The 21,121-nt window shown below is 38.1% G+C and overlaps 1 protein-coding gene across 1 annotated transcript in view; it reads right to left on the bottom strand.

Annotated features, from left to right (window-relative positions):
* The window catches only part of mgat4b (alpha-1,3-mannosyl-glycoprotein 4-beta-N-acetylglucosaminyltransferase B), a 151,584-nt gene that overhangs the window by 66,912 nt on the left and 63,551 nt on the right, over positions 1–21,121 (bottom strand). The window contains exons 2-4 of the mRNA XM_046849608.1: positions 2,354–2,533; positions 1,030–1,173; positions 53–186 (exon numbers count right to left, since the gene is read on the bottom strand). Coding sequence (XP_046705564.1) covers positions 53–186; positions 1,030–1,173; positions 2,354–2,533 — 458 coding nt within the window. The remainder of the gene's footprint in view (positions 1–52; positions 187–1,029; positions 1,174–2,353; positions 2,534–21,121) is intronic.

Below are 21,121 nucleotides of genomic sequence, written 5' to 3'. Positions count from 1 at the left end.
AAAAAAAGGCACAAAATCCAAGAGCAGTGCATCATTGGAGTTGTATTCCTACCTCGGCAATGAAGACCACGATGATGCAGTCGTCTTTTTCAGCCTGACTTAGCTCTGACATCAAAGAGCTCAGAGTGTCTGTCAAATAGGAGTGCACCTCCCTCTTCACACTGGGCACACCCATCACTATCGACACTGCAAGGCAAACACGAGCATGTCACGTAACCCAAGAGACGAGGATTTTTCCTACTCGAATACTTCATGACATGCTGCACGTTATCCTTCAATTGTCCAACAAATGTGTGGTGAAAGTGAGAACACAGATGGACAAATGCTGGACAAACAAGACAGAGAGGGAGAAAATGTGAAAGCGAGACTAATTGAAAGTGAAAGACAAAGCACATCCATGCAGTGAGTAGAGGGAAATTGTCCAGGCTTTTTTTCATTGTACAAACAAACCCAGCTTACATAAATGAGAGCGAATGGCCTGAATCCATTTCTATATATTTTTTTATATATATTTACATATATTTGCATTAAAACTCCAGATTGTATCAGTTGCTACATGATGCATATGCATAACAGTAGTGCAGCGTCAAAAAGAACTCTACTAAGGTTTTAAAGCCGAGCTGCCCAACACTCCAGACCATGACTATAGATCAAATTCTTAGTGGTCTGATGTAGACGCATCTGTGGTTTAGTAGGAAATTGGACCAACAATCCACAGCCCCATGCTGTTTATGCACAAGCATAGCTGAAAGAGCTGGAACTGAAGGCAAAGCTGGGCCAGAGCCAGCTGAGAACAGCAGGTCCTCTCCTCCTGAAGAGACATCAGGGTCATGAAAAAGGCTCAACAGCTTTTTTAATGGATAACAAGTAGGAAAAAGCGAGCTGGAAATAGTCTCAAAGGAAGAGCGATGTGACGAGACAAGAAGCGGATCAGAAAAGCACAGCGAGGACCAAACTATCTGATATAAGCATGATGGAAGTTAAGACAGAGCTGAAAACACACAAGCACACATACACACACACACACACCTCCAGTACGACCCTGGCCGACGTGCACGGCCGGCTGCAGGCTTGTCTCCTTGGCCAGCAGATGGGGCAGGTGGTGGAAGATGCTGGGCAGCTGTAGCACATTCTTACTGCTGGTGACGTTCCAGAGCTTCAGCTTGGTTTCATCTGTCACAGACACACAGTCACACATTAAGCGACCTATTCACAGGCAGAAACCGAACGTAGATCAGCCGCATCAGTTCATACCCAGATCAAATAGATGTGACTCATAGGACTCTCGATCTATGAGCTGCTAGAATTAATAGTTCTTGAATATTTTCATTTGTCCTCACTGGGTTCAAACAGACAATTTTCACTGGATCCAATTAATGAATGAATTAATGGAAGTATAGAAGGATGATCAGATGAATAATTAGTAGGGATTGTAAGATTCATCGATTTGCATCGGAAAGGTAACGGTGTGATGCATCTCATCGACTTAAAAAAGTGAATTACAAGCTGGCATTTGTATAGCGATGCATCGTTTTTAACATATTTGCCTCTGGTAAAAAAACATTCATTTTATTCATAGTTATTAGTAGATGAGCTACACTTTTATTATTTAGAAAGGGACCAATAATTTATGACCAATATTCTATATGCAGATTGATTTCTTCCTACCAAACTGTTAAACCGTTCTCTCAGCACCACTGCTGCTACGTGAAAATGACATCACAATGCTTTGGAGACCGAGACATGTCTTGAGGGTCACATAGAATATAGAATTAACATGGCAGAGGTAGAGCTGCATCTGTCGGTCAGAAGTCACTTAAGTAAATTGATGAGTTGCTGTCTGTCTAAACTAAAGAAATGAAAGCAAAATATTTGTACCATATTAAATTGCATAGCATCTTTTTTTTTCCCGTTGCCTCGTATTGCATTGAATCAAATCAAAATGAAATCGCACTGCATTGTAATAGGGGTGAATCATTTCACATCTCATCGGTGGCTGCTTCATATGAATCTTTAAAGTATTGTATCGTTGGCTATGCATCGGCCTCAGTTATGGAGATGCGCATCCTTAAAAAATAGACAAAGCTCTTACATCTGTCTATTTACATTTTTATATCACAATTGTTCATGCTCGCTCATGATCTTTAGGCTACACAAAAAAAAAAAATTAAAATTAAAATTAATCATACGAATTCATTTCAAATGAACAATTGAATTAACCAAAACAGTTTGAAATCCAATTTGACCAGTCAGATGAACAAAGCTAAATTTGTTTTGCATGAACAAACAGTCGCATGTAAAAGTCTACACTCTTATTTCATATTCCGTCCTCTATAGCCCATCTCTTCCTCACCGGAGAGGCTGCTCCATGTGCGGTTGATGTCTCGCAGTGCTTGCTTCTCCGCGATGGCTCGCTTGATCTCGTCCAGCACCAGGTTGAGCTCTTTGGAACGCTTCAGGTTCTCCTGCTCGGCCGAGTGGAGGCGATCTCTCAGAGCCAAGAACTCCCTTTGGTAGATATCAACCACATTACCTACAGAGACACAGGAGAGAACATTTAATTTGAATCAGATATTCGCAAAGAAAACACTGAAGCCTTTTGAGAGTTTTTTATTAGACTTCATAATTCATGGTATCGCTGCTCAATAATTTAAGTCAAACTCCTTGGCGTTATGCACCAATAAATACAACTAAATTATTAAGCAAGCTTTTGACCAGGGCCTCACAGAGGTCTGATTATTTGGAGGAGCGATGGAAAGAACAGGCTATTTTCAGCCCCTCTTTCCTTTTCCCTCACACACACTCTCTCTCTCTCTCTCACTGTCTGGCCTTTTAAAACACAAAGGCTGCTCCCGTTTACATTTAGAGACGCCGTTCTCATCCAGAAAATGCAGATGGAGAGACAGAGGCAGCCTTCCATCCAGTTCTCCTCTCCTCTTTCGGCATTCGGTAAAGGGATTTATAGCCCCTCCCTTTTTTAGCTTCTCCGACAAACACTGGCCTTCTTAACAGGCCAGTCGATGAGTCTCCCCCCACACACTGGTCGATTTCAATCGCTGGACTTGAACTGCAGTCCTCCGTGGACGTGACTTATGCACTTAAACAGTTGTAAGAGTCGAAGAAGCCGTATTCATCATGGCTTCCTGTCGAAAGCATGAGCTTTGCAATAAACATAACTTACTGCATAACTGCGATAAGAAAAAAAGGAGAGCTTGGTTTATCCATTTTTTTATCATTTAACCCTAATAGACTGATGCATGTTTAACCATTTTTAGTACCATTCAACAAATGGGCTTTAGATCATGTGCTTTGGAAAGGTACTATTTGACAAATATAGGTACATTTTCTGATGATTTGTTTTGCTTTATTTGTGGGAATGCCCAATCCAATGCCCCTTTTAGCTCCCTTTGAGTTAGCATTGCATCCAGCACCGTTTCTAGGCATAAACTAGGCTGTCAACTAAGGCACAATCAGCTGCCTCACCTTCACCCATTTCAATAATTTACCTGTTCTTCTGCTGGTTTAATATATGTTTACATTCAGGCATTTTTGCAATGATTACTAAACGTGTTTTCCTTTTTTATGGAATGATTTGTATGGTGTAGGGATGGAGCATTGTGGTGGGAGAGCAGAGCCATTGGGGAAGGGGGTGACAAGAGGAATCTTATCTAGGGTGCCAAAAGTCTTGAAACGGCCCTGATTGCGCCCAGTGTTCCCGGGAAAAGGAGCAAACAAAAGAGTTAACAGGGTGGCAAGGTCGTGCTAGTACTAAAATATGCATTTTCATTGCTTACTATAATTATACTCAGGCATTAGAAATAAATGTCAACCTAGATCTTTACGCAAATGTCTTGAGGCCAAGAGAAAACATATTTTCAAGGCACTGCGCGCAAACATTTTACCCTGAGAGTCGGCGAAATGAGCTGAAGAGGCGAGTCTACATGAGATGATCCTGGAGGATCTGAAAAGATTTAATATTTGGAAGTGCTCTGCGATTGCTTTGTCTGTATTCTCCAATCTCATCAAGCTTTATTGAAGCTGATTCAGGGCCCGTCACTTTGGCAAAGCGATGTCGTACGAACGCACGGGTGCCGAAAAATCTCATCGAGTAAATTGACTTCAATTAATGGGTCCGTTTCTCAAATTTACAGAGTGAACTTTCAGATTTTGCAACAATATATTGGACCAGTCTTTCCCAAGAGTGCCAATAATTCTGCAGCTGCCTGTAGGAGTGAGTGATGCTTACTTTGTCAGTTCCACTTCAGCTTGTCCGTTGGTGTAAAGGGACTAGTGCTAATCAGATATGATTTGGGTGTTGGACTACTCTCGGTACAGCAATAACACTGACGTGGTAGTGTGTGTGTGTGTGTGTGTGTGTGTGTGTGTGTGTGTGTGTGTGTGTGTGTGTGTGTGTGTGTTTTCCGCACAGTTTTCTTGTTGCTCAAGTGCATGTATTTTAGTACAGCTAGAAACTCAATTGTTCCACGGATTACTTGTGTTAATTACCATATCAGTTTCGTAACAGTAGCACGTAGTTAACTGGAACATTTTTATTTGAAGACTGTTTCTTAACGCCGCAATCATATGAAGTGAATGCACTGCTACTACATCTAATTTACTCATACCAGTGCCACTATCACTGACAATGGACCACCACACGAATGGTATTTAGTCAGAAAATTCCTACTGCTACTCCTCTCCCAGGCCCAGATCCCAAAACTACATGGTAGCCTCATTTAATAAAATGGTCCATGAGTGGATGGAATAAGTCAGACGCACCTAAAATGGATATTCACTGGCCATTTATTTAGCAATTCATCTGCAGTGAGCTGTTTATTGTAGTCATGGTGGATCCTGGGAATATACCCTGGATGGCAAGTCAGGCACACGTTCACACATCTTAAAGGCGATTCATTAAAACAAATCTACTGGCTAGTTTTTGGGAGGTGGAAGAAAACTGGAGAATCCTGAGAAACCCTGTATGAACAAACAGAAAATTTACCATTTATGAAGTAATGCATATATGCTGACTGCATTTACTTTTATGGAAATATAGTAGACGCCTTGATCCTGAGCAACTTATCTCATTTATACAATTGAGCACTTGACGGTTATGTTTCTTGCTCAAGGGTCCCAGTACTGGCAGCATGGTGGAGCTAGGATTTGAACTCAAGACCTTATAAAAAGAAGTCCAACATCTAAACCACTGAACCACCACTTAATATATTATACATATAAAGTAGATATTATACAGTAATACAATGGTGGATGCTTTCTAACTTTTTTGTATCTGTAGCCTTGGAAAGTATAACACAAGAGAAAGAGGTGTTATAGAGAAAAAAAATATCAATTACATACTTACATATCACATTATCAATTATTACATACCTTTTTTATTTAATTATAATGCTTGGCATGTAGACCAGAAAACATAATCCTCTTTCCTGTATACCACTTTATGTTCCTGAATGCTATAAAGCACTGACACCAGAACCTTCAACTAAAAAAATAGCTACTATAGAAAAGCAATTTATCAGACTTAATATTTTAATATAACCCTGTGATTGTGACTGAGAAAAGTGCTATATTGTGGGTTTTATTGTATTTTTGAAGCAGTGAGCTGAACATACACAACACATCAGACTCTAATGGACCAAATTCCTCGAAATGTTTATCCTGATTTGGCAAAAAATTAAATAAGTAAATCAGACCAAACTAGACTGTGAATCTCAGCTCCATAACCTCCACCTGTATGTAAACAAATGAAACGTACAAGGAAAAGCAATCTCTCCTAAGAGCTTGCCAACGGCTCTCTGGTCTCATTTGCCTTTTCGTTCAGTCTTTATCATGCTTTAAGCCTTCCCTGCACTAGTTTCAATTCCAAGCACATACGTCTCTCAGCTCTACAGTAAAAGACAGAGCAAATGAGAGGGATTTTTGTTGTTAAGGCTAATCCTGAGTAGTCACTTTTTTATTTTTTTTTTTGTGTGTGGGGACCCAGTGCACACAATCCCATAACTGTGAAACTGATAAGAACACAGTTGATACACCTCTCTGCTTCATTCGGGCTGAAATCCCAAATGTAATCTCTAATTACACTGCTTTACACTGATGCAATCCAAGCTGCGTATCAGCCTCAGGGTCAGAGAGACACATAATACCGTGTACAGCTCAATAATCTGGCAATGACGTATCCACAATCTGCACTGCCCTCTGTGTGTTTGTGTGTTGTAAATTGAATCCGTGTCACATTCAGCTTTTTCCGAATATCCTCTGTACAAATTGTGTTCAAATTTCATTCATATGTTTAATATAGGCAAAAAATTCAAGAATTCAAGATACTGATTAATAGAATTTTGATCATTTTGCTCCAAACCTTGAATAAATATACATCTTGAATGCTTTAAATGCTTATAGGTTTCAATTTATTTGCCTAATATTGATTTCAGATAATGTAGAAATAATGTACAATCCCAAATCCTTGCAACACTGTAAAATGTACATAAAAACAGAATGCAATGATTTGCAAATCTCACAAACCTATATTTTATTTAAAATTGAACATAGAAAACATATCAAATGTTCAAATTGAGGAACTGTACTGTATTTGAAAGAAAATAAATAGTTAATTTCTAATCGTATGGATGTAACACGTCTAAAAGTTAGGACAAGGCAACAAAAGTCTGGAAAATGTGATTCTTAATGAATTTCAACAGTTTGAGAAATATTTTGCAACTAATTAGGTTAATTGGCAACAGGAGAGCAAGATAATTGGGTATAATAGTTTATCTTAGAGAGGCAGAGTCTCTCAGAAATAAAGCTTGGCAGAGCTTCACCAATCTGTGAAAGACTGTCTATAAATTGTGGAACAATTTCAAAATGTTTCTCAACATCAAATTGTTGAATATCTCATCATTTACAGTACAGTTGTTTGCAAAAAAAAGAACTATCCAGATACCAAGAGTGTGTAAAGCTGTTATGAAAATAATTTGTTATCATCTGAACATCTATAGGTTTGTTTGTTCAAAATAATCTTCATACTGTTACTCACCAAGTTTATCACTTTTGTTTATTACAGAAGGAACATGCATGGGTGTGTCAAAAACCATAAAAGACTAGGTGCTTCCAAACTTTTAACTTTTTATTACATCATGTAATTTGTAAAAACTAAAACTAATAATTTAATAATAAATGACGGTGTGGTGTTATCCTTTTCCTCCCCAAAGTTGATTAATTTCCAACGACATCATGTCCCAAAGGTTTTAATTTTGATTCAAAAGATAAAAAGATTTTTTTTCACAAGTTCCTTTCATCACATGTTATAAACAGTAATTTCCTCACCAGCCTTCCTTATTTTCTTTCTCTCATAGACAAGCACAGACTGCGGAGTCTCCCCCCAAAATTGTTGAATAGATAATCACCATATCTAACACATTTTTACATTTAACCTTTTAACTTTATTGTAAAGCATTTTACTATAGAAATGAACTGCATTCAAATGAGCACATTACTTCACAGAGCTGCCGTTATACAAGCGACGATTAAATCAATTAGATTTTAGTTTGAGTTTTACTCTTCTGGGTGTCTTAAAAATGCAAGCTTGTTGTGGCGATCGAGAATAATTAGCGCCAACACACACACACACACACACACACACACACACACACACACACACACACACAACTCAATGTTTTTGCTAAATCAGCCCCAGCACATGCCTACTAACCGAGCACACAACTTATCCCAGTGCACATGCTAATTATTGCTCATTATTTGGGTTCTTAGTAAATCAGGGTTGTCACTGTTGGTGGCAGTATAAAATTATGGCCTCATTAATATGCAAATGTGCTAAAAAAATTCATCTTTCAAGTAATTAAAATTTAAAGACATAAATAAATGCTTAAGGAAAAACAGCACTATTCAGCTTTCAATCACAGTGTAAACATACTATACTGTATGAGCAGATGAAAGTATAAAAGGGGAATCCTGCGATTGTGTGTGTTTCACAGACCCTCTTCTGCTTGTCAGGAAGCCTGTACTAGGTTAGGGGCTTATTAAAAGTGATGAGTTACGGCAGGCATGACATCTTGCCTAGCTCTGCCACTCACACTCACACACACACACATAGGAGCTAACAATGGAGAAACAGAGCAAGTGAAAGAGAAAATAAGGAATTAGTAAGATGTATCGCATAGGCCTGATTGTGCACGTTAATCTCACTTTACTTTCAAGAGTCTTGTAATGACTCACCTGTTTGTCACGTCATGCTTCCACAGAACTCGCCAGGAATCCTACTGAAATGTAAGATACTATGCAGCCCACGAGTGTGTGCTGAATACGCATTATAAAAAATGGATGGATAGATGGATGAGTGGATGAGTGGATACTACACAGTTAAAAGCCAAAAAAATATAAAATCTAAAGGCTTTGCAATCTATGCTGAGCTTTGACCCTGTGTACAAATGTAAAGATTGTGTAGCCTTTACATACGGATATAATGGCAATAAAAATACACTCATGGACATATTTCTATTACATTTCAATCTTTTATTATTTACCCATTAATTCTGTTGAAATTAACTTTGTCTAACTGGAATTTTGGCCTCAATTTAAAATAAGCTGTATAATGTTTCTCAGTCAGTGTCCTATGACAAGAAGGTGACTTGGCTTAGTTAGTACAACGAAAAGTCACAATTATTTACCACAGGATATGTTTTTCACTCATTTCACCCTGAGGAGGTCCATATTAATCTTTATTGTAGATTCCTTCTCGCGTTTGTTACTCCCACAAAAAAAACATGTGATGGGAAGAGCCAGTCTCGTTCATTATACTGGCCTCTAATTAAAAGGATCTCATTATCTAGTCTGGTGAAGTCACTGGTTAATTAACTTCAGGACATCAAATGTTCTTAAAAATATCTATTCATTTGCGTAATGGCTAAAATATTCCCATAATCCATCAAGACAAACCTTGAAAATTCTTACAAAATAAAAGCTGCAAGAAGTAATTTTGGGAGGGGGCCATCCACCAGAATCAGTAAGCCACACATGCACAGATGTGGTAATCACTAAAAATCAGAGCCATAAACTTATGCAAGAGTCAAGAGTGATTTGTAGTCTCACCTATGTGATGTCTATGTTTTGATGATGGACAGTAATGAAATTCTTTCACTGTAGGACGAAATGCCTTGATGACAAATGGGCTTACTGGGTGTCTGGATGATGGAATCCAAATTTGGTAATGACTGAACAAACATTGCAGTTTACATGTAAACATTTTCAGCAATGTTTCATGATTTTTACCCGTAGCAAGAAATATGCTGGAGAATTTGTTGCATAGCCTCTAGTCATGGTCCTGAAGATGCCTACCAAGTTTTGGGTCAGTGTACAGTGTCATTGCTCAGATACAGCTTAACATCCTGTTTTCCAGATCTGCTGTCAGATTTACTGGACCATTACAAAGCAAGCCAAGCTTGGTGATGATTGAAGTAGTGAAAAAACAGATTTAGCAAAAGATTTAATATGGCAGAAAATGTAATTAGGCAGAATTCCACATCATACAGTAGGATTAATAAACTCGTCTCAATGCTGGAAATCCAGGGATGCATGGCTTTTATTGTTTAGACTCATGGATAAATTATTAGGAACATACTTTCAAAATAGTCATGCTAATTTGATCCACTAGAACAGGACTTGTCTAAAATATGTCCAGAATGTTCCTTAGTCTTTTCCAATCAGTGTTACTAATTAACTATTTACTAAACTGTTCAATGGCTCACCATAGCAACAAAGACAAAGAATATGACAAAAAGGAAGTCATTGATTCATCTTAATTAAATATGTCTTATGAGACATTGATACTAAGGTTACTAACCTAATAATGACTCCTTAATACAAACTGACTGCTGAACCCCATTTATGGCTGGAAAAATCAGGTGTCGCAATATTTTTTGTCTGTGTATTTATTCGTCCATTAGAAGAAATGTAAAATATTTTGCAGTCTCATACTGAAATGAGTTCTTGGCCATCCTTGACTTTTTGGCCTCAGGGGCTTTTCAGCCTACAGAAATTCTAGTTCTTTTTGCAATGAGAAATGAAATACTATAAAAAGATTTTTGAAAAAGGCTTTCAAATGAATAAATGTGGATGTAAAAGTCAATAAAGAGCTACAGTCAATCCTTTCTGAACCGATAACCTTTTTATTAAACACACCAAAGTATGTTTTCATAACATTTTAGGGCATGGTATTATACACATGCAACGTTCATACTGTATGTACAGTGCCTGTCCAAATTTTGAAAACAGGTAGGTAAAAGGCACTTGGACAAAGAATTGGACAATGAATGACTAGAAGAAAGTTCTGTACACAAATTAGTCCAAATTTGAAATGTGTGGCTCTAACAAAGGACCTATAAGATGTTACCAGATTCTCTCAGCCCCAGTGTCAAACATGGAGGTGGAAGCTTAATGGTTTGGGATTGATTTTGATCAGGGAGGGTTGGAGACATTCCAGGTGAATGGAATACTGAACCAACATGGCTACCATTCCATAGTTCCTATTAAAATCCATAAATATTATTAAACCGCTCTGGGATGAACTGGAAAAACCATAAAAGACTAGGTGTTCTAGATTACAGGTGTTCATAAGGAAGAACATTTATTTAAAAGTATTTCCATTTCTGGTAATTGGAAGATGCCGTTCTCCAGAGTAACTTAGCTTTATCTCATTTTCTAGACAACGGAGCAGTTGAAAGTAGAGAGCCTTGCTTAAAGGCCCAACAGTTTCAGCTTTGTGGTGCTGGGATTTGATCTCATGACCTTCCGATCAGAAGTCCAACACCTCCATTGAACCTACTTAACACCAACCAGCCAATCAGAAAAAAGCACTCTAAGAGATCTTGTATAAGAGTATGTATTCATATTTTCATAGCATATGTATCCATCAAGTTCAATGCCATATTCCATAATAAAGAGCTTTTTTCTTGCTCCTCTTTAACAGTGTCTTGTTTGTTGACTGCTGTAAAGCTGACAGGATCAAGCATCGGCTGTCAAAACTCACTGAGCATTTCCGCTTGATGTTTCTTTTGATGAATTTTATCGAGCTGACTGACGGGTCAACTGTAAAGTGTAACTGAAAGAGAACGAGAGAGAGCGAAAGAGAGAGAGAGAGATTTGGAAAGAGAGAGGGCAGTAGGGAGAGATGGAAAGAGAGAGAAAGAGAGATTGCTGAGCTTTGACCTGAGATTAGTCAGAAGCAGATGTGCATGTTTGGATGAATAAAACATGAAACCTTATTGATGTCTCTTGTCTCCATTTGAGGGAGCAGACAGGCCAGCAGTGTGTGCATATCTGTGTGTGTGTGTGTGTGTGTGTGTGTGTGTGTGTGTGTGTGTGTGTGTATGCGTGTGTGTGTGTGTGTGTATATCTGTGTGTGTGTGTGTGTGTGTGCATGCGTGCGTGCGTGAAAAAGAGACAATATATATGTGTACACACACGCACACATACATATATATGTATTTCTAATGTTTTTTATTAATGCAGTTTATTACTACTAAGATTCGTGAACATGAACAGTTTACATTGTTAAAACAATTTTAGATAAAATGCCTGTTTGTTTAAATATTCAAATATTCAAAAATATTATTATTATTAAAATATACTGTATATTGAAATTATTCAATTGTTTACATTTGTTAGACCCAATTTGGGTACTACAGATGTGCATATAAGTGTGTGTGTATTTAACATTTTATAGTTAATTTTTGAAAGATATGTTTTACTCAACAGTTCTACTTATTTCAGCATATTTTAACAAATGTCTTCATTCCTTCCCTCCTTTATTTATTTCCTCCTTTGATATGCGAAATTGCCAGGATTTTGTCCTTTGAAGAGAAATTCTTCAAGCAAAGGCTAAAACGCTAAAGAATCCATATTGCTAACAATGCGATAACAGAAAGTGGCAGCAATTTCACGCTACTGCGAATCATATTTTGGCGGACTACAAATCGTATTACTGGTACTGAGTGAGTAGCCACAGTGGCAAAGGGCTAACTTTAGGTACTTTTTATACCCCCTGCATTGTTGTGTATGTTTTGAAGTTTAATTATAATAATATAAAAAAGAAACAGTGACACTGCACTCAAGTGGCGGAGACTAAACAAACTTGCAGACCGCTAGTTTGTTTAGTCTCCTATGTATATGTAGTGTGTGAATATAAATAGATAGATAGATAGATAGATAGATAGATAGATAGATAGATAGATAGATAGATAGATAGATAGATAGATGGATAGATGGATAGATAGATAGATAGATAGATAGATAGATAGATAGATAGATAGATAGATAGATAGATAGATAGATAGGTGTGTGTGTGTGTGTATATCTGTGTGTGTGTGTGTGTGTGCATGCGTGCGTGAAAAGAGACAATATATATGTGTACACACACGCACACATACATATATATGTATTTCTAATGTTTTTATTAATGCAGTTTATTACTACTAAGATTCGTGAACATGAACAGTTTACATTGTTAAAACAATTTTAGATAAAATGCCTGTTTGTTTAAATATTCAAATATTCAAAAATATTATTATTATTAAAATATACTGTATATTGAAATTATTCAATTGTTTACATTTGTTAGACCCAATTTGGGTACTACAGATGTGCATATAAGTGTGTGTGTATTTAACATTTTATAGTTAATTTTTGAAAGATATGTTTTACTCAACAGTTCTACTTATTTCAGCATATTTTAACAAATGTCTTCATTCCTTCCCTCCTTTATTTATTTCCTCCTTTGATATGCGAAATTGCCAGGATTTTGTCCTTTGAAGAGAAATTCTTCAAGCAAAGGCTAAAACGCTAAAGAATCCATATTGCTAACAATGCGATAACAGAAAGTGGCAGCAATTTCACGCTACTGCGAATCATATTTTGGCGGACTACAAATCGTATTACTGGTACTGAGTGAGTAGCCACAGTGGCAAAGGGCTAACTTTAGGTACTTTTTATACCCCCTGCATTGTTGTGTATGTTTTGAAGTTTAATTATAATAATATAAAAAAGAAACAGTGACACTGCACTCAAGTGGCGGAGACTAAACAAACTTGCAGACCGCTAGTTTGTTTAGTCTCCTATGTATATGTAGTGTGAATATAAATAGATAGATAGATAGATAGATAGATAGATAGATAGATAGATAGATAGATAGATAGATAGATAGATGGATAGATAGATAGATAGATAGATAGATAGATAGATAGATAGATAGATAGATAGATAGATAGATAGATAGATAGGTGTGTGTGTGTGTGTGTGTGTGTGTGTGTGTGTGTGTGTGTGTGTGTGTGTGTGTGTGTGTTTTCAAATGTCAGAATTCTGGACAATAGAGGTAAGAGGATCTGCATCAGAAATCCCAGCAGAGACATGATTTACAAACATACCTCTCTTTCTCGCACTCTCTCTCTCTCTCACACACACATACACCTCATTATTTAATCCATGCCTAAAAGCGCACTCATATTACTGTCATTATCACAACCATCTAAATAATCATCACCACCACCATCATAATAATCCTCATTTTAATACATTTTACAATCGATGCGATCAGAACGAGTGGTGCCGCCGAATGAAGCGCGCGCAGCAAAACAATAGAGTCATCATGATATTGACACATGGGTTACACACATACTCATCATCACTGACGACAACAAGCCTAGTATCATCTATTGTTTCTTTTCTGCTTCACCGTCGACTGTGGAATATAGACAGTTGATTTTGGAGGACGTCAATCGATTGATATGGTGGTAGGTGATCCGAAATAATGGGGGTTTTTGTCAGTACTTTGGTCAGCTGTCAATTTATACATCTATAAGTCACCTTTTTCCACAGTATTATGCAACATCTACAAACTGCTGCTCATGCTGCATCACAGGGCAGTGAAACATACACAGGGGAAAGCCCTGTCTGCGTTCTTCTGCATATAAACACCAAAACCTGACTAGTGCCACTGTGATGGACAGGTGAGAGGAGGTGTATGCTCTACAACCCAGAGAGCACAGGCATTTTAGCTTTATTAGCTTGGTTGGGATTCAAATTTACACTCCCTAAACAATAGATTATTTCAGAAAGTTCTTCTGTACATTTGATTTTCCAAGAACACCACCACTGTCCACCACTAATCCTAATTCAACTGGATTATTTATGGATATTTTCAATTTTGGAACCAAGAAAGTTCATGACAAATACACTACACAGACAAACGTATTGGAACACCTGATTTCCCCAGCCAAAGGTGGTTCTTCCCCAAACATTTACTACCCAGTTGGAGGCACACAAAAAGCCAGCCTTATTAAGATATGGTTTACATGGATTGGAGTGGAAGATCCTGCTTCAGAGCTCTGGTCTCAATTATATCGAACACCTTTGGGATGAATTGGAATGCTGACTGAACCCCAGGCCTCCTCACTTCACCTACATCAGCACCAGATTTTACTAACACCCTTGTGGTGGAATGAGCACAAATCTCCACAAGCACATTTCAAAATAAAGTGGATCCATAAAGTTGCTGAGCAACTCAAGAACTTTGAGGACTTGTTAGACTGTAATTAATATCAATGGTCTACTAAAATGGCTCAGGACCAAAGGTTGCATGAATAGATCTGCCTTAACGCACTTATTATTACACAATAATTTAACTACAGTGAATGGACTTTTGGTGCCACCGAAATGAGGATGTGGTTCTTTATAAGTCTGGGGAATAAATGTGGAAGGAGATGTTCAAAAAGCTAATTAATCTGTCAGGTGTCCACAAACTATTGTTCCTATAGTGTAGCTAAACAGAAAGAAAGAAAGAAAGAAAGAAAGAAAGAAAGAAAGAAAGAAAGAAAGAAAGAAAGAAAGAAAGAAAGAAAGAAAGAAAGAAAGAAAGAAAGAAAGAAAGAAAGAAAGAAAGAAAGAAAGAAAGAAAGAAAGAAAGAAAGAAAGAAAGAAAGAAAGAAAGAAAGAAGCATTATGCTTGTCTTGTGTATTTTACAGCATCGTAAAATTCTTTCTCCGCATATCCAAGCGACTTTAGGAAGCTGGGTTTACAGCACAGAATCAGCCATGATACAGCCCCCTGTAGCACAGAGGCTTAAGTGCCTTGCTCCAGGGCCCCGCTCCAGGGCCCCGAGCGTTGCAGCTCAACAATACCGGGCTTGAACCTCCCACCTTCCGATCAGTAAGCATTAAGCACTGACCTACCAATTTCATCATTAATTAACCACACAAATGTGTGGATGTAGACCCAGTCCCCTCTGCATCGCCATCATCATTATCACGATCACCACCATCAACAGCATTACTGTAACACTCAGGACTAAAACCACTGAACTAATAATCCTTCATTCCTATTATTTAATTCGCAAATGCAGCACACCATCATCTCCTTCTGCCGAGTTTAATCTCAAGAAGAAGAAAAAAAAAAGACGATGCAGATGGAACACAAGCCTGCCTAATGTACTACACACACTAATTCAGCTGAGTAACACAGGCATATGCACACACACACACACACACACACACACACACACAACCACACACACACCGGTACAGAGCTATAAAAGCCATCAGCATTAATCCTTGCTTAGTAAACAGTTAAAGAGCAGCGATCAAAACATACTCGCAAATCTGAACTGCTCAACACACACTCACTCTGTCACCTAGACACACGCAGATCCATCAGAGCGCTTCTGGCTCACACAGGACGTAGCATGAGCTTTTATAGAATAATAAAATGTCGTTAGGATACCATTAACATCACTGCCCAATCAATAGCTACTTACTATAACACATCTCCTTTAGAGAAGCCCTGCTAGCAGACAAGCACTGTGTGTGTGTGTGTGTGTGTGTGTGTGTGTGTGTGTGTGTGTGTGTGTGTGTGTGTGTGTGACAGAGAGAGAGAGAGAGAAAGAGAGCGAGAGAGAAAAAGAGAAACTGTCCCCAAAATCTTTTCATCCGCAAGTTGCCATGGAGAATAGCTTTAAATTGGTTGCCATGGGAATGCAATAAAAAACAACACAGCAATACTCCTGAAAATGCTTCCAAAATGCCATCGCTCACACACACACACACACACACACACACACATATATATATACACACATACACAGACAGAAACACACAGGATTATTACTAATAGCCATGATGCTACACTTTGGCCACAGAAAGGAGATGAGACTGTGTGTGTGTGTGTGTGTGTGTGTGTGTGTGTGTGTGTGTGTGTGTGTGTGTGTGTGTGTGTGAATAATATCTAAAATTGCTAAAAAAAAAAAAAAAAAAAAGCTACAACGTATCTTACATTATTATTAGAGTAGCATCAGATTGAGACCAGATCTGAATCTCCAGAGAGATCTAATCTACATATTCACAACAGTAGCATCAGACTTAACCCAGACCTGAACCTGTAGACAAATCTAATCTATGTAATCACTACTGTAGAATCAGACTGGGCCCAGAGGAGAAACCTCTAACCAGATCTAATCTACATAATCACTACTGTAAAATCAGACCGAGACCAGACCTGAACTTTTAGCCAAATCTAATCTACATTATCAACACACACTAAGACCCGATCTGAACCTTCAGTCAGATCTAATCTACATAATCACCACACACTTAAACCAGATCTGAAACTCCAGACAGATCTAATCTATATAACCGCTACTATAGAATCAGACTGACCCCAGATCGAAACCCTCCAGCCAAATCTAATCTACATAATCACTACAGTAGAATCAGACTGAGACCAGACCTGAATCTTCAGCCAAATCTAATTTACATAATCACTACAGTAGCATCAGACTGAGACCAAGCCTGAACCTTTAGCCAAATCTAATTTACATAATCAAAGTTATACCCCAATGGTCCACTCTTCCTGTCCTTTCTTTATATTCCACTTTAATCTTTTTTATTTCCAGTTGGTCTTGCTAGCTGCCCATTATAGCTTTCCATATACAGCAAGCTGTCTCAGGATTCATTTTCAAACCAAATGCCATACATTTTGCTTTATATTCGCTGCTCCCTGAATAAACTTTGGAGAGGGAGAAACTTTGCTGTCTGACTTATGAGTCTTAGTGAGTGTACAACTTCCTCTGAGCAGGAAATGCTTTTGACAGCGCGAAACCTCATATTCTATATTCAACATCATACAGAATTTAAAAAGTGAATCAGAGAAAGAAATCCTGCATTCACTTAAATCCAATCTTGATAATCACCACAACAGCAATACATTGACCCCAGACTTGAACCTTCAGCTAAATCTTATCTGCATAATTAACAAAGCAGAATCAGTTTGCCCCAAACCTGCCTCGTGAGTAGACCATGTGGCCTGTATGAATTAATATGCTCTGTGTCTATTCATACAGATTTAAATGTATTTAGCGCAAGTATCATGACTAGCCTACAACACAGCATAACTCGTTTAAACAAAGAAAAAGTAACTCTACTGAATCGACAATTGCATAACCTACTATTAAATATACATCAATCTTTTAATACCTCGTGCTACACCTTCATTTCCCGCCATATCTGATTTGTATAATTACACAGCCCCTGCTAAACTCGTAATTACAGACAAATGTAATCTACAACATGATCAGTGCAGCTCAAGACCACCAATTACAGCCAGAGCTTATCCAGTCATCATTACAGCAGCGTGATCTTTATGACCCCAGACCCACACCATCTCTGGCAAGGCATGGGGGGTTGGGTAGTGGGATTCAGAGGACCAAGAAGCCCGCGCTATAATGTATATTTGCTCCTTATAATGTCTGAACCGAGGCATTTAGTGTCTGATGGAGCCACTTTTCCCCCCCTGGGGAGAAATTTGATTATACTGATGGAGCATGCAGGGACATACACACAACCACACAAACAATATACAAATATATACATCGAGTATATCCACTATACTCCCCATTCACAGACTAATGGGGAGGGTCAGTGTCGTCCTTTTCTCACCTCGGATGTTGACAGCTTGGGGAAAAGTGGTGGTGCAAAAAGAAATCGGGTACTGAGTCAGCAGCTGATTCAGGGAGCTCTGTGCATATGTGTGTGAGATAGCAAGTGAGAGAACACTACTAGAGTAGTCAAAAATATGCAAGAAGAAAAGAAGACAGTGTGATGAGCAAGCATGGCTGAGTTTCATAATCAAAAGGAAATGATGAGACAGGAAGGAAGGAAAGATGGATGGATGGAAGAAAGAGTTTGGGAGTGTTTTTAAATTTCTCAAGTGAGCATGTGAGATGGTTAAAAAACAGATGAAAGCCTGAGAGGGAACAGGTTTGGGTACGGCATCCTTTGTGAATATCTCTGGCTGTCATTTTGGAAGATGAAAGAAACACATGAGAGCTGGCTGCTCGTTTTTAGGTCTGATACACACACACGCGCACACACACACATTAGAAAAGCCTTCCTAAATTTCAATGGCAATACAGGCTAGTGACCAATGACCAATCATACCATTCAAAACGACAAAGTAATTTAAAAGACAATGATTCAAATGGATAAATGCAACAAACATAAATCATATATTCCTGGTCAGAAAAGATTATTAATATGTTCTTATAGGAAAAAAACAACTGTGTGAGGATTATAGGCTTAGACTATGTTTCATAAAAACATCATGATTTTCACACCTAATTCAATTTCACAATAATTAGCACATGTATACGGACTCGCCGTGGTCTTTCTCAGTTATCCTCCATGTTTGGCGTCCCATGACTCAAAATCTGTCATATACGTTGCCTAGACAGAAAGATTTTTTGTACAAAAAACACAATTTAAAACCAAAAATGATTTACATTCTAAGTTACCTGTTAATATACACACTCTTCTTTGAGATGACTTTAACAACTCTCTCGTTCACTGAACTTGAAAGTCCATGTAAAGTTTATGCCTGTATTTTATTTGAGGATGACAGAATTGCCTCCTATAGATATTGTTTGGGTCTATACTGCCACCCACCCTCATAGATCTTTCATTTGAGGATACTCCACAGGTCTTTTAATGTCCATAGCAACCAAAAATTAAATGGTGTTTTTGTCCTGCATAAAAATTATTTTATTTCGGAAGGCACAATTTTTCTTTTTATACCATGGCAAAAAAAAAAGATCTGTTAGGAACTCTCCCAGAAGTTTGACACCATGAGGGATCCTAAAGGGACCTACCATCTCACTTCTCAATATTCCAGCCCAAAATCTAATCAAAATATAAAATACTAAATCAAACTATTATCAAATATATACATTTTACTAAGTATAGTATATTAAAAAAATTATATACAAATCATTATTTCTTGATTCTGCCTTTTTCGCCATTCCAAATAAACCAAACAATTTGTGGCAAATGTCGGTGTCATGAAACGTCTACAGTTTGTCTACAAGTTGCAGTGCCCTCGACCAAAATGAACATATTTCTGAACATATTTCACTGGGACCATCTTAAATCTCAACTAGTCATTAATCTGGTATTGTAGCCCGTGAGAGATAAATGCTGCGGCTGAACAAGAAATTCACTCTGGAGAACTGGAACATGCTGCTATCAATCAAAATCCCTTCAAAATATCCTAAGAGAGCATATGTTCAATTGGCTTATATTTAGAACGGGTAGGCCGTTATATTTAGCAACCAAATTAAATTTGGTGGAGGGGTGGTCTCGAAGCTGGACTCCTTTTTTTACACTAGGGATGGGAGTATAAAAAAGTGATTGCAATATAGTTGTATAACACAAGAGCAACAGATTTGTCAGGGTTTTGTGCAAAATAACCCAAAAAGTATCTTCTGATGTCCACAAATTTGTATCTACATATTGTGTGCTTTTTGATCCCACACACATCCCATTCCACATTTAGTCTCAATTTGCTGTTATAATATTCTCCACAAGATGTTTCACTAGATTTTGAAGTGTGCTTGTGGAGATTTGTGGTCGTTCCGTCACAAGGGTGTTAGTAAAGTCAGGAACTGATGTAAGTGAGGTGAGGAGGCCTGGGGCGCAGTCAGCATTCCAATTCATCCCAAAGGTTTTCAATAAGGTTGTGGTCAGCTTTATAGCAGGCCACTGAAGATCTTCCCCTGCTTCCAAACCAATGTAAACCATATCTTTAAGCATCTGACTTTGTACACTGGTACATGATTAGAACAGATTTGGGTCTCCTAGTTCAAGTGAAGGGAAAATGTAATGCTACAACATCCAAATACATCTTATACAACAGCTTTGTGATATCAGTTTGGGGAAGAACCACATATGGCTGGAAAATCAAGCAGAAACGATTAGGTGACACACGTGTACACTATACCACAAGATAACATTACTTGATATTGTGTACAGAAACACTTTCGGTATTACTTTAGCTCCCTTTATTCTCTTAGGGGCGTCACGTGCCTTTGTGATTACGCAGCGTTTCTGACTGAGGAAATGGACTTGAATCTAGTCGATTGTCCTGGATTGAGTTACGGTAGTAGCGTGTGTAAATCACTGCAAATTTAATAAGAGCTCACTCCTACTCTAATGATGATTGGGGAAAAATGGAGTCTACCACACCCACTTTAAATACCCTGATCAGTATCAGGAACAAATGATCACGTAAGTAGGCAGAAAGAGTGCGTGTGTATGTGTGTGTGTGTGTGTGTGTGTGTGTGTGTGTGTGGTTGGGGGGTTGCAGTGATTTTCAGAAGACAGGCGGACTTAAATTATGTACAAAGACACAAACACACACAAACATGCAAGATGGATAAAAAAAAAAAAATCACACAAAAACACCACCAAGCCTTAAGCAACAATATAAACCAAATACACTTCATTAATATTAATTGTGGTGTTTATTTTAAGGGCACCTGAAGCCATTACTGAGTTGATCGCTGAGATGTAAAGCGTAGGAGACGGTCTTGCTACTAAATTGCTGATACATATCAGCACAAAGCTACAGGCTTTAAGTTTTCCCTTTCTAAAACACCCTGGATGGATTTTATGTTCCCAAAACGTGGGGTTCCATTACTGGAAAGACACATATTAGTACATGAGGATGGGGAGGATGATATGTGCAGTAAAGGCACATAATTTTCTCAAGGCC

This window comes from Silurus meridionalis, chromosome 5 (assembly GCF_014805685.1).
Source record: "Silurus meridionalis isolate SWU-2019-XX chromosome 5, ASM1480568v1, whole genome shotgun sequence".
Lineage (NCBI taxonomy): Eukaryota > Metazoa > Chordata > Actinopteri > Siluriformes > Siluridae > Silurus > Silurus meridionalis.
Note: the sequence above shows the minus strand (reverse complement) of the source record. Positions and strands in the feature narration are given on the sequence as shown.